Below are 13,414 nucleotides of genomic sequence, written 5' to 3' on the forward strand. Positions count from 1 at the left end.
ATGTACATACATACATTTATATCTTATCCCACGCATTATACTCATTGTCAGTCACGCGTGTCAATTTTATTTATAATGCTCGTAACATTAAAATAAAATTGAGCGATGAAGAAATTAAAGGTGTTAATAAGTAATTATACGATGTATAACATTACTTTGTTCTTATAATATAAAAATGTCATATATCAGTTAACCAGTTCAAAATTTTTACAGTAATAAAGACTGTTCTTTCTTTAAAAAATCTTGGGAAATACAACATGTAGTTTGTGTAGTATATATTTTCACAATTATTTTTAAGTCACAAGCTAGACCTACAAATACATGTAATAAAATATGATATAATTGTGAATATTGCTCTGTTAAATAGATACTAATTCCTTATAATAATAATATTAAATAATTAAATAATATATTTGATTCCGTTTTTTCCATTAGCGAGAACTAATTAGCACAGTGATATTACAAGACAATTGTAAATGTTTTTATAATAGATTTATTCTTACGCATGCACACGCACGTCCATCGTATATGTATAATAAGATTGGATTCATAAAATATTTTAGTATCATGTCGATACTAAAATATTCTTATGTAAATACGTACAGTAAATATTACGATGAACATTAGGTCTAATCACTACATTGAATCTAAATATTATTTAATTATCGCTTATTATAGATTTGTATTGCCAGTATTTGTAGTAGCAATGATTGTAGTAGCAGTGTTGAAAGTAGCGCGTACATACACTTTAAGCACAAATTCTCTTTATTCGCATACAGTTTGATTGAATATAATGCTAAAAAAATATGTTTATTTATATCTCTAAAATGTATGTTACTAAACCTACCGACATTTTATGTATACCTATTCCTACCGTGACCGATCACATGACCGGTTAAGAAAAAAAATTATATTTAGTTTAGTATTAATGTTTAATGAAGATAATACATTGAGATATAATTATCAAACGTTTAATTAAATATTGATCAAATATTTGCGGTAGGTTTAGTAATATATGTGTAACTATGATTTTATCACACACTTCTAAAGTAGATTAAATGCGGTATTAATATTGCTTTCAATTCGTTAGATATCTTAAAATACATTGCAATCGTAAAATAAATAAGGATTTATTATATTTGCGAAAAATATCAAATTTTTTCTTTAGATATGTTATTATGCTTACATGACCGTTTTTTTCTGACAGATATGCGAAATGATTGTAAAATTCAAATCATGATTAAAAAGTTTGCGATAATTTTTGCATGTTTTATACGTTAACGACTGAATGTCGTACATACATCAAATTAATATAAGGATATCGTATGAAAGTTGTTGGCCTAGCTTCTTCTAATCTTGAGCATACTCATAAATCCAACCGCTGCATACAATCAGATGATCCTAGCTTACATTTCTCATGAAATATATTAAGTAATCGAACTTAAAAGTAAATTGTATTCATACGATTAACAGTAAGCATCGAATATTCATACGATTAGACTTCAACATATTACATTGTGGTATGGTGTTAATTTCTGTTTGTAAATATCGATCTCTTTGATTTTTCTTTTTCGTAAAATGCATCATATTTCTGGGTATAAACCGCGTAGTATACTAAAATAAAATTTTTTCATGTAAAATTACGTATTCTAATATATAATACAAGGTTGAGAAGTAATGTGTCATTTGTAATACCATTACCAGTATCTTAACAATCGTTCTTTTTTCTATCTGTAACAGTAGTGTCGTTACATTTTTACAGTAATATGATAACAAATTTAGCTATTATTTTTTAAATTGTTGCTTTAGTTGTCTATTATTCTCTAAAAAGTAGTCGAAATCTATCGTCGAGTTGTAAAAGATATTGTACTTCATCAGGGGATGTCGATCTTACTGAGATTGATAAACAATTTTTCTTGTTTCATCCAGCACAGACTCCCGCTTCGTTATTTATATTTATTTCACCCATCCAACCTTGAATTTTCGCCAGGGTAGCTCTTATCGCAAACTTATCGTCGTCACGATAAGGCTGGGGGACGATAAAGCGTGGAGCGATAATACGTGGGGATGATAATGCCGAGATAATGCCTTTCTCCGTGGAGGACGAGTCTTCCGAATGTGACGACACTTGCGACTCTTGCTGCTGATTTTCCGGATTAATCGTCCTAGAACGGAGGATTCTTCGTCTTTCCACCCACAACGCGTTCGAACGCTTTTGATGGATACGGTTGCGGTTTACGAGAATTATCGTGCGCACGGTACTGCTTGAGAGATCTGCGGGAACGATTGAAAAAAAATCAGAAACGCGTCGGAAATAACGCGCGAAATGGTAAATCTCTCGGGCGAGCACGAGGGATTTACGAGGATATGAGGATTACGAGGGATCGTGGGCGAAAAATGTTTGTAGCGAGCTTTGCTTTACTTCAAAAGGGGGAGGATGCAAATACGAGATCATAGAGCAAAACTATTTAGTTTTATCTTCCTCTTTCTCACATCTGCTCAATATGCGAATCAATCTTTTTCTTATTCTTTTTTTCTAATTATGAGTTTTTAAATCAATAGATTAAATCATAGTCCATTTATTTCTTAAGAGATTGAAAAAAAAGATAAAAAACAGTCTGGTTCTGTTCCAAGAAAAAGATGTATAAAAATAAATAAACAATTTTATAAAAAAAAGTTTTCTTTATTCTTTTCTTTTCAATTATGAGTTTTTAAAACCAACGAATTAAATTATACTCCGTTCATATCTGAAGAGATTGAAAGTAATTATAAAAACAGTTTGATAGAAATTGTACTCCCCAAGAAAAAGGTAGATACGTTAAGTAAAAAAAAAAAAAACAATTTTATAGAAAAAAATGCTTTAAAGATTTTGATGCTTTCAAGTAACTAAAAAAAGTTTGCGCAATGTGATTTTTTTATACTAAGAATAAAAAGTTTCAAGAAATTTTGCACGTGTCAGTGTATCGGCTGATGGACTAAAGTTAGAAAGTGTGTTATAACGTTATAAGGTTTAAACAACTGTAAACTTATAACAACTAATAACTATAAAACTTATCATAAAGTGACCCTGTGCCATATAGCGGAAGGCTGAAGGCATTAGCTCTCCAGCCGGAGAATAAAAAGAAAACTTATCATAACATAAAACAATTTACAAAAGTATCATCAAACTTGGAAAACGAACTTTTTTTTATTATTTGATATTTGACGTCATAATTTTACATTTCTCGTAATCATTTATTGTCTTTTTCTTTGTTTATTTGAAATCAAAGTCACAAAAATACTCTATTGGGTAACAAATTAAACATAATTTTCAAACAAACTTTTTTATTTCTCGATCGTCTGTTTTTAACAGCGGAGAACTATAATCTTTTTTTTTAAACATTTAGACGTTAAAAAATTTAACATGAAATAAAATGCGTAGAAAGTAATTTACTTTAAAAAAATTATAAAGTGATACAGGGATTTACATTTTAAAATGCACCCTCCCTTTTAAACATGCATTTAATATTTATCTCTTAGTTTTTTCAATTTCAAGCAAACTTGCGAAAAACCTTGCCACGTGCGACGCAACACGAGAGACTTCTATAGCGAGAATTGTTTGCGTTTGTGATTCGAATTGAAAATGTATGTTATCGTAAAAATTATGAGATATTACGACCAGGGTATGTAGTAGGGAACTCTTCGGAACAGATTCCTATCGAAATTATTCTGTTTTCCATAAAAGATACAAAAGAAATTTGTGGAATAACTGAATAATTCCGGTCGAAATTCATTCCGACCAGTTTCATAATACATATCCTGAATCGCAAGAATTTGATGAAATTTTAAAATTTAAAATAACCGTCTAAAATAATAATCGTCTAAAATAAAATATAATCAAGCAATTCAACATATTTTTTTTTTACCTTTTCTACTTTGCATGACGAATCTTCTGTAATCCTCTGGAGACAAGGCGTATCTCTCCCATTTCGTATCATTTGGAGAGCGTTGACGACGAGTGCGCAAATTAACGGAAGTTTCCGCAGTTGGAAACTCTGCTACAGTCGGTACCATTCTCAATGCAAGAATCCTGAAAAACACAAATTTCGTATTATCGGTTTACCACACCATTTAATGTCGTTTAATAAAAACATGCACTTATTTCTATTTTTAGTGCTGTAAAAATTAATTTTTTCTTGCTTATAATGAAGAATGCACTTTAAAAACATGTCACTACCTGATATTACACAAATTATATATTATATATATAATTCATAGAAATTTTTGGCATTAAAAATGAATCATGAACTAATATTTTCTCTTTCGAATAAACTAAAACTATTTCTACGAATTTTTTTATAAAACAACGTGACGGATTGATTTCAAATTTATTATATGTATTTTTAACAATATGTAAAATAAAAATTGTTAAAAAAAGTATTAATTTGTGTAAAAGATAAAAAATAATGACGAAGGCTTCTGAAAAAACTTGCTTTTTTACGAACTCCGTAACTTGACTCAAGAAAACATAAAAAAATTTTATTTTATTTTATTTATTAATAGGTATATGTAGAGCATTAACTTCAGGTTTTATTTTAAGAAAAAATTAAAAATACAAAATGACATCGATTCCAAATTGACATTACTAAGTTTAAAAAAGCCCTTATCACAGCAAAAAAGATATTGGTTTCAAAATTGCGGAATTTTACAGATTTAAGTTCTAAATAGACATGGATATACTAAAGACATGGAAGATAGGGACTAACGCATTATAAGTAACACGTTGCTTTTTATTTTTATGTAATAATGAATAAATTGATAAAAACGTTACAATTTTTCATTACGATAATATTAACGTCAGAGTTGAAATAATCAAAATTTTGACAAATAACTTTTTACTATTGCTTATTGAAAAAAATAATTTGTTAGTTAAGTGGTTGCGTACCCTTTTTTTCATTTAATAACAAGTTGTTTGTCAAAAGTGATTAACCTAATCCTGACCTTATAAAAAGTTGCATAATGACATTACCAAATCGTTATTATAAAAAAAGTAGAGGTGACGTAACAGCGTTACTCAACTCACTTCTCTGATTAATTGTTCGGATGTATGCTAAAATAGAAGTCAATCATTTTTTTAATGTCATATTCGCTCTTTGGTCGTTATTTTATTTTTTAACTAAATAAATATTTTTTAACAATATTTTTTACATTGTTGAAGATACATAGAAGATATATAAATAAATATATAAATCTTAAAATTGATAATTTTTTTAGAAAAAAAAGTTGTATAAATAATCTTAATTTTTTTGCATTTTGTAAAGAGAAAGACTTCTCAGAAGAACATATACTTGATTCGTATATAAAAAACAATTATAAATTATCTTAGACTTTAATATTTTTCATATTTTTCATATATACTTACATACTATTAAATACATCTTAATTCGAAACGCCTTTTTAGATAAGTTTCAAATACATTTCAAAAACAAGAACTCACTGATGGAATTGCTTATTTCTAAGTCAATTAAAATTGCGCAAATTGGATAGCTATTTAAATTTAATTTAATAACTTGGTTTAGAGTTTGATCATTTATCAAATAATTATTTAATAATAACAACTATCATTTATTCAACTTCATAATTTCAGTTTTTGTTGAGAAAGATTGAATTCCATTTGATTCGTAATTTTTTAATAACTACGCATAGACATTGCATTGAAACTTTCAGATTGGGAGATAAACGCAACCGGAAGAAATAACAATTACGTAATTGACGTTCCTCCTTTCCTCATCCTCTTATCATGTTCCGCGAATTTACTGTAGATACCAAATTCTTGGTTTTTTTTTTCTCTACATTCGAGGAACTCATAAAGAACACGTGGCAACTGCAAAATTTAACGATTCGAACTTGTGTCCATACGTATTTTCTCTTATTGCTAGTCAGCGCGTGTCGAAGAAGGATGGACGACAAGGCATGAGCGATTCTTTCTTACTCGTGTATTATATACTCTTAAAATACATTACTTATTTTCCCAGGATCCATTCTCCTCCTTTCTCTCTGTTCACATTCAAGGTTAAATTTCACAGATATGCGCAAATATATGGACCTTGCACATGAATCGTTTGCACAATACCGTTTTTGTTGACGTATAAGGGGAAGGCGAGCAAGATTATCAACGTGTGTAAGGATCTAATATGTTCATGAAAACAAGTAAAAATGGAAAGCATCCCAGTTTTTCAAAATATGTATGAAATTATTTACGTGCCGTTGGTTTTAGCTCTATCAGCAATTCTCATGTAATATTTAACTGAAAATAAATATTTATACTTATTCATTTAGCCAAATTATAAATTAGTATTGAAATAGTGTGATTGTATCTAAAAGATTTGCGCTGAAACATGAAGAAACTCTCTAAGAAATTGTATTGCCTCTAATAAAGCCTCTTATCTTCTCGCTATTCTTCTTTGCTAGAATCATGGTATAAAAAAGAATGCAAGAAAAGAACGAATCTTTGGAGTTTTTATTATTATTGGCAAATTTATGTAATTGAGCTTCTATTTGTAAAAAAAAGTAAAAAAAGAAAATTTCAAGAGTATTACAAGTCAAAAGTATTGTTTTTAAGTGTCGCTCTACAACCTTACTTTAAGAACCTTGCCGTTAGCCGTAAGATCGTAAGAAATTAACTAATTACAGTTGAATGTGAGAAGAAAAATCGACTATGGTTAGTCAATTTCTTTTAACCATATGGCTTCCGGACTCTTGAAGCAAGATTATGGACCATCACTAATGGCTATTTTCACCATCACAGATTAACATAATCGACTGATTTTCCTACTGGAATTGACCAATTGCATTTGTCGTTAAGTAGAATTGACCAGAAATAATCATTCATTGTTGACATTTAACCGGTCAGTTAAGTTAACCGGAGAATGCGAAACTGGCTCTAATTCATTGTTATGGCCCTAATTCATTCAACTTGAGAACTCAGTACATTGAATGAAAAGCTAATGATCCATTTATTCCACTACAATTAAATATTACGTTAAAATCGCATTTAAAAATAACATTTTCATTATTTTATTGATCTAATGATTTAATGATTCAAAACGTTCTAACTTGTTTTTCAGAAAACCTTATTTTTTTGAGTTACTTATGTAATCTGTTCTAACAAATGAGCGATGTAGGAATATATAATTAAGAATTAAATCTTACAATTAAATGCAAAAATGTCATAATATTCTATGGAAGAAATATTCGAGTTCCATTTGATTGAAATGTCCATTTACAAAATAATTTATGAAAGTTGATACGATACGTTATTACCATAACTTAATCAAATTTTTGCTGCGACGAATAACATAAAATTTATGGTGAAATATCTCAACTGTATATCATTGATCTTGTATGATCAATATATATATACAAAAATGTAAAAATAAGTATGAAGATAAATAAATTAAAAAAAAAATTATATATGTACACATCGTATACATATACTTACGGAGCGCGCAAGAATTGTTACCCAACGTTGTCGTTCCTCTTTCATTGACTTACACGCGCCGATGGTCACAAATCGACTGAACTACGACGTGCAATCACTATGTTATATCCGTGAAGTACACGAGGCGAAGGCTTGAATTGATTCGGATTGTTATATAAAGATGACGAAAGGGACGACACGTGCATCCCCACCATGACGAGCCGCCACCTCCGCTTCCACCTCCACCTCCATTATCATCACCATCACCATCACCATCACCACCACCACCACCACCACCATTACCCACCACTACTGTGACGGTCGTTGAACCATTTTGCGATAATATTGATGCGGCCAAACGACGGGATGACCTTGGGTCCACGATTCGAATCAGCTCTAGCTGGAATTATCGTGAGCTAAATGTGACCGTAAAATGTAGGGCAATTCCAGTATATATGCTGCACGCATCCAAAATTTTTAATTTATTAAGCACTATTTACTCCATTTGAGTTGTGCCAAAATAAACTTCCAATAGAAACTTTATATTGTCGATTAATATAAAAATTGTTTTTAACGAAATATTTTTTTATATTTGAAAAGAAAAATTTGTAAAACCTTTGCATTTTGCCGTATATAAAAAGAGGGTTATTTCTGTAATATTAAATATTAATATTCTAATTAATATATTATAATATTTTTATAATATTCTGTAGGTATAAAGGAAAAACACTAAAAGTATTATAAAAAATGAAAATTTAACATTAACAGAATATTTCTATATTTTAGAAATATTAAATAATATTTTCAAAATATTTATAATAATATTTTAATTTTTAATAATATTTGTATAAGAATATTGTGGGCTTTTAGGGATATAATCATTTATAAATGAGTCAATCAAGCTGAATATAGAATTCAAAAACTAAAAGCGCTTTTATTTTGGTATAGTCCATTTTTTATATCCATTTACATATTATGCCGCATTTATCTTTTTCTTTTTTTAGAAAGTAGGTGCCCGAAATATCCCTTTTCTCGGTGTAAAATTTTTGTCTTGTTCTTATATTAATTTATCTTCAATGAGATAATCGATTTGTTTAGTTTTTTTATGGATTGACACGTTATAATCCACTACTGTTAAATAGACACGCAATAAACATGCAGACCGAATCGTAACGACGTTTGAGATAAAGTACTCGAAAATAAATGATTTATCGATCAGATTTTCACGACTGCACGTGTCCTTTTTGGTCCCCTCTCGTGTTTCTGCGAACACGCTCTCTCGCAGATGTCGTAATTTATTTCGCTTCTATCATGTAGATTTCTGTTTGACGCTCGAAAAACTTTCTTACTACCACTTATCTCGTATTTATCGGCGTGACATGACTTTAAAAGTCATAGGATATCACGAAAAAAAAAGAGGAAGAAACCTCATAATATTCATCTTGATGTACGAATTTATGGAGAAAAAAAGAGAGACACGAGCACCGCGCGTGTTATTATAACGCGATGATTGCGCGTTTAGCCAAGTACAATTTCTCCGACGTTTTCTTTCTCTTCGCTTCGGACGACGAAGGGAATAAGAAATAGAGGAGCGCACCAGAACATTCGGCAAACGATACCGATTATGATTATTACAAACAAACGCTAGTACGCAATGTTGTAACGCGTTATTACACAGAAAAAAATTAGTGTGAAATCAACAATTCATTGTTTTATGTACAAGCAAGAATATAAAATCTTTTTAGAAGAATTCAAAGAACCTTGCTTATATATGAAACAATGAATTGTTGATTGGATATTAATTTTTTTCTGTGTAGAGGATACGCGCAATAATAACACTCAAGGCACCGTCCGCGCACGAAAAATGGATGGATCCTTAAAGAGAATCTACAACCCCCAGAACAAGACCGAAAACATGCAGTCGGCTGTAAAACGTTTATAACACTATTAATAGTCCGGGAGGTAATGACACAAATTTTTGACCAATATCGACAAAGCTGATTTTCATTTGTACAGTTGTTTTCGTGTTACAAATGAATAAAATGACCGTCAGCCCACGATTCCGCGGGACGGGGGGCTCCCACAGTGTCTCTTAAAATAGTTTTTTATTATAACGACTAAAGTATTGAAGTTAGGTAAAATATGTTTATAATCTTTATTGTAGAGCTTATCACGAGCTTCATTGTTTATTTGACCTTTCTTTTTGTAAAATGAATATTTTTAGAAATAATTAAGAAAAACTGTTTTTTTTTCTCTAAGTATATCTCGAAAACCGTACGAAAGCGCCAATTAATTTATAAGGAAAAGTTGTTTAGTATCCTTGCCTCTATAACATTTGTTAAGGTCAACATGATTGGAACTGAGTCCTCTATACTGCATAATTACTTTATTTTTTTCACATATTAATATGAGTGACTGACGCACGACGTTCCGCAGTTGCCGCGACTGACGGTATTCTTTCGACATTTTATGTTGTTAATAGTAAGTACAAGAATTTTCAGCTTTGTCGATATTAACTTTCCATTAATATTAACACTTTTTTTACATTGTTGAGACACTGTGGAAGCTCCCCGTCCCGCGGTATCGTGGACTGACGATCATTTTTATTCATTTGTAACAAGAAAACAACTGTATAAATGAAAATCAGCTTTGTCGATATTAGTCGAAAATTTGTGTCATTACCTCCCGGACGGTAATAATCTTTGGACTGTCAGGAAAGCCACTTTTGGTGGCTCTTGAGTTTAGATTAGAATATCACTATTTTGTGATATTTTAAATACTAAATGTATTAAACATATATATGTGCGTTGTACGTAAGTTTTGCGTTTGTTCACACTCACATTGCCGAAACGTAATAATCTTCTTTTATAGATATCCTATATGTACAATAGTTGTTTACAAAAGTTATCAAAGATATCGATATAATCGTCTAAAATTATTTTTATCGCAATACGTATATATTGATAATTATACACGTTATTGCTTTTAACGCAGGTAGATAAAATGTTAGAGATACGCAGCGATTCGCAATTATTATCGCTAATTTTCAATTTGATAAAAGTGAAGAAACGTGACTGAGGATTACGAATCCTTCGGTTTCGAGCATAACAGTTAGCATTACAGTATAGGTTAAAGTTCATTAGAGCACCGATACAAACTACATATCATTCATGTAATACGCAATACGTACGCAGTTTGCCACTATCTTATGTAATATACGCCACTTATTATCTTCTGTACAAACATCAAATAAATAATTAAATTGATTAGCAACTTAATTTCGTGATATTACATTAAGATTCTTCTTTAGAGTTGCGTTTTAAATCCGGCAAATATGTGGTGCGCAGTTTGGAAGGAATCTTATAAATGTTTCTAAAATTTACTTAAAAAATTATTGAGCACTAAGAATTGCTTTTCATCAGCAATGCCGTATTCATTATCGATTTGTTATTACAATTTCCGGTCTTATTAGGATTATTTGTATTGTAAAATTTTTTGCTTTCTGTCGATAGAGGCGCATTGTAAAAGAGAATAAATTTGTTCTATTTATTTCTTAACACTTTCTATAAACAGAGAATTTTCTCTTAAATTTATCCTTAAAATCATTGTAGTTGAGATACAGCGTAACTTTAACTTAGTTTAATTTAAAATCGTAACTTACTGAATCCTAAGAGATAACGACGTGATTATATATAACAGTAAAGCCATTTCTTTATCTAAATAATTAGATAATTTTATATAGATAAAATGACAAACATTGTATTGGACCGCTATTCGTATTTAACAAATCGTGCAATCACGTTCGAATCATCATAAAAATTTCTTTATCAATTTTCACAGGTAATTTATTTGATAGTCATTGATAATATGTCAGAGCATAAATCCATATCTGAATAATATCTTTGTAATACACAAAAGGAGAAATACTTCTATTAAAATAGCAACGAGTCTTGAAAATATCAATCATATAAAATATCGTTGATCAAGGAATAAACCCCGTTTTATGCATCTCGTTTCGAAGTTTCTCTTAATAAGAGATACCCACGAGCTGAGCGATGCGACGACGGGCCTATTCAATATTAAAACCGCGTAAATCGAGACTCGCGTACCTCTCTCGGTTCGATATTGGAAAAAATAAATAATTTGTCTCGGGTTTCTTCGACGAATTTTTCCACGGCGGTGCAATCTGGTGTGTGACTCTCGCGCGTCCGGAAAAGAAGGAAGAAGGAAAAGACAAAGACGAGTAAGAAAAAGAGAGAAACTCGCTGTTCGAATAGATGTTTATTTGCCTTTATCGCAGAGAAAAAGTCGATCCGAACGCGTTCGTTGCGGGCGTTGCGGCAAGGAGAATAGCCAAGAACTTCTAACCTTACGGCACAACTCTCTTCCCATCGACCTCTAATAGCGAATAGCAGTTCAATGCCAGAAAAGAACTCTCGAACGCGCGCGCGTTGAGATGACTGACATCCGACGGCACTGCGAATCGCGAGGAAATTTCTCACAATTAATTCCATCGATATATACCTATATTTTACGTGCAATTGCCTTTTGTTTCGTTTCATTCGTGGGATGGAGAAGACAATTACAGTTTCTAAAGATTCGTATTTCCAAATATTATATATTATTAGTACGTTGGATCGATTAGTTGCATCACGATGTTCGAGACTGGACGTTGGTTAATATTTCCTGAGCTATTGTAAAAAAAAAAATATATATTTTACAACCCTCTTCTTTATAATATTTTGATGTCTTTGCGCGGTACATAACGAGATAACGAGAGGAAAAAATATCTTTGTATCTAGGAAGCAAAGAATTTGTGTCTCTCCGCTTTTACCGAGTTTATAAAACTTCGTGTCCTGAATACTATACCACGTTCAAGATCAATTAGAAAGAGTTGGCAGAAATGTTGTCGCTCGTTTTTCTCGCTGAGACAACGAACTCACACCCGTTCGAAGATATATTTCCACTATTAATGCTAATGGGCCTCACCGTTATCTCCTAGCCGTAAATACGTAATTAATCGTATCTACTTTGGCGAATAACGCGAGTACACGATCAAGTAGCACGAGAATGATCTCAAGTAGCACTTGCAAAAGATTCTTATTACGATATATAGACCGAAACAATAACGGTTTGTATGATTGTGTAATGTGTATATCACTTGTAATTTAGAATATAAAATTATGGGATGAGATATAGCAACATCGCCATTTCTGAACAGTTGATCGCATTGAACTTTGACATTACATCATAAATATAATTGCTGTTATCGGGAGAAAGCGACAGATACTTGACGATAGCGTCATTTTTTACCAACTTCTCTCAAATCGCTAGATTTTTTATTTATTTATTTTTTTTAAGAAGAAATTGGAATAGAGGGGGAAAATCACCAGCGATTTCTCGCTCCATGAATTTCGCACTTTTACTCACAAAAATCACGTAAAAAACATGATTTTTAGCTTTGAATTTCTCTCAAATTATGTAGACAAATTTCCCAAAATTTTAACTGTGAATGTGTTATGTTGCAAGAATGTAATATTAAACTTTTATACAATTCGTAGCACTTTCATAAAGATAAACAAACTTCTTAACTGGTTAATTATGTCGGTGAAAAAAAGCAAAATATATTGCTAAATTCTTTTTCAATTCTTGTAGTCGATGCGAAACTCATGAAGGTACGATTTACAATTAAAGCAATCCAAGACGTTGTGAAAGAAATTTGGCAAGATTCCGTAGGAGAACTATTTATGTAAAAATTTAAAAAAATCCAATGAACGAACAATAAGTACAAGAATACATTAACACCAGTCGGCATCAGTGAGATAATACTGCACATATAATAAATAATTATTTTAATAATTAGTACAAAAGAAGAAAACAGTTGATTAACTACTGTAAAAATAAAAAGAAGAATTCAAAAAGAGTAGTCACACAAGGCTCGCTACTGCTGACGTC

General features: G+C 30.8%; 1 protein-coding gene across 1 annotated transcript; it reads right to left on the reverse strand.

Annotated features, from left to right (window-relative positions):
• Nucleotides 1–479: 479 nt before the first annotated feature.
• LOC105202125 lies at nt 480–7,739 on the reverse strand. The gene is made up of 3 exons (XM_011170516.3): nt 7,481–7,739; nt 3,906–4,069; nt 480–2,274 (listed from the first exon to the last, which is right to left on the reverse strand). Exons 2-3 carry the CDS (start codon nt 4,051–4,053, stop codon nt 1,922–1,924), a joined length of 501 nt encoding a protein of 166 aa, XP_011168818.1. The 5' UTR covers nt 4,054–4,069; nt 7,481–7,739; the 3' UTR covers nt 480–1,921.
• Nucleotides 7,740–13,414: the final 5,675 nt, after the last annotated feature.

Source organism: Solenopsis invicta, chromosome 6, assembly GCF_016802725.1.
Source record: "Solenopsis invicta isolate M01_SB chromosome 6, UNIL_Sinv_3.0, whole genome shotgun sequence".
Taxonomy (NCBI): domain Eukaryota; kingdom Metazoa; phylum Arthropoda; class Insecta; order Hymenoptera; family Formicidae; genus Solenopsis; species Solenopsis invicta.

Excerpts from the sequence above, each read along its gene's own strand:
- LOC105202125 (XM_011170516.3), bottom strand. The coding sequence starts at position 4,053 with ATGGTACCGACTGTAGCAGAGTTTCCAACTGCGGAAACTTCCGTTAAT. Across the intron at positions 2,275-3,905 it reads CGTCATGCAAAGTAGAAAAG|ATCTCTCAAGCAGTACCGTG; the intron begins GTAAAAAAAAAA and ends TCGTTCCCGCAG.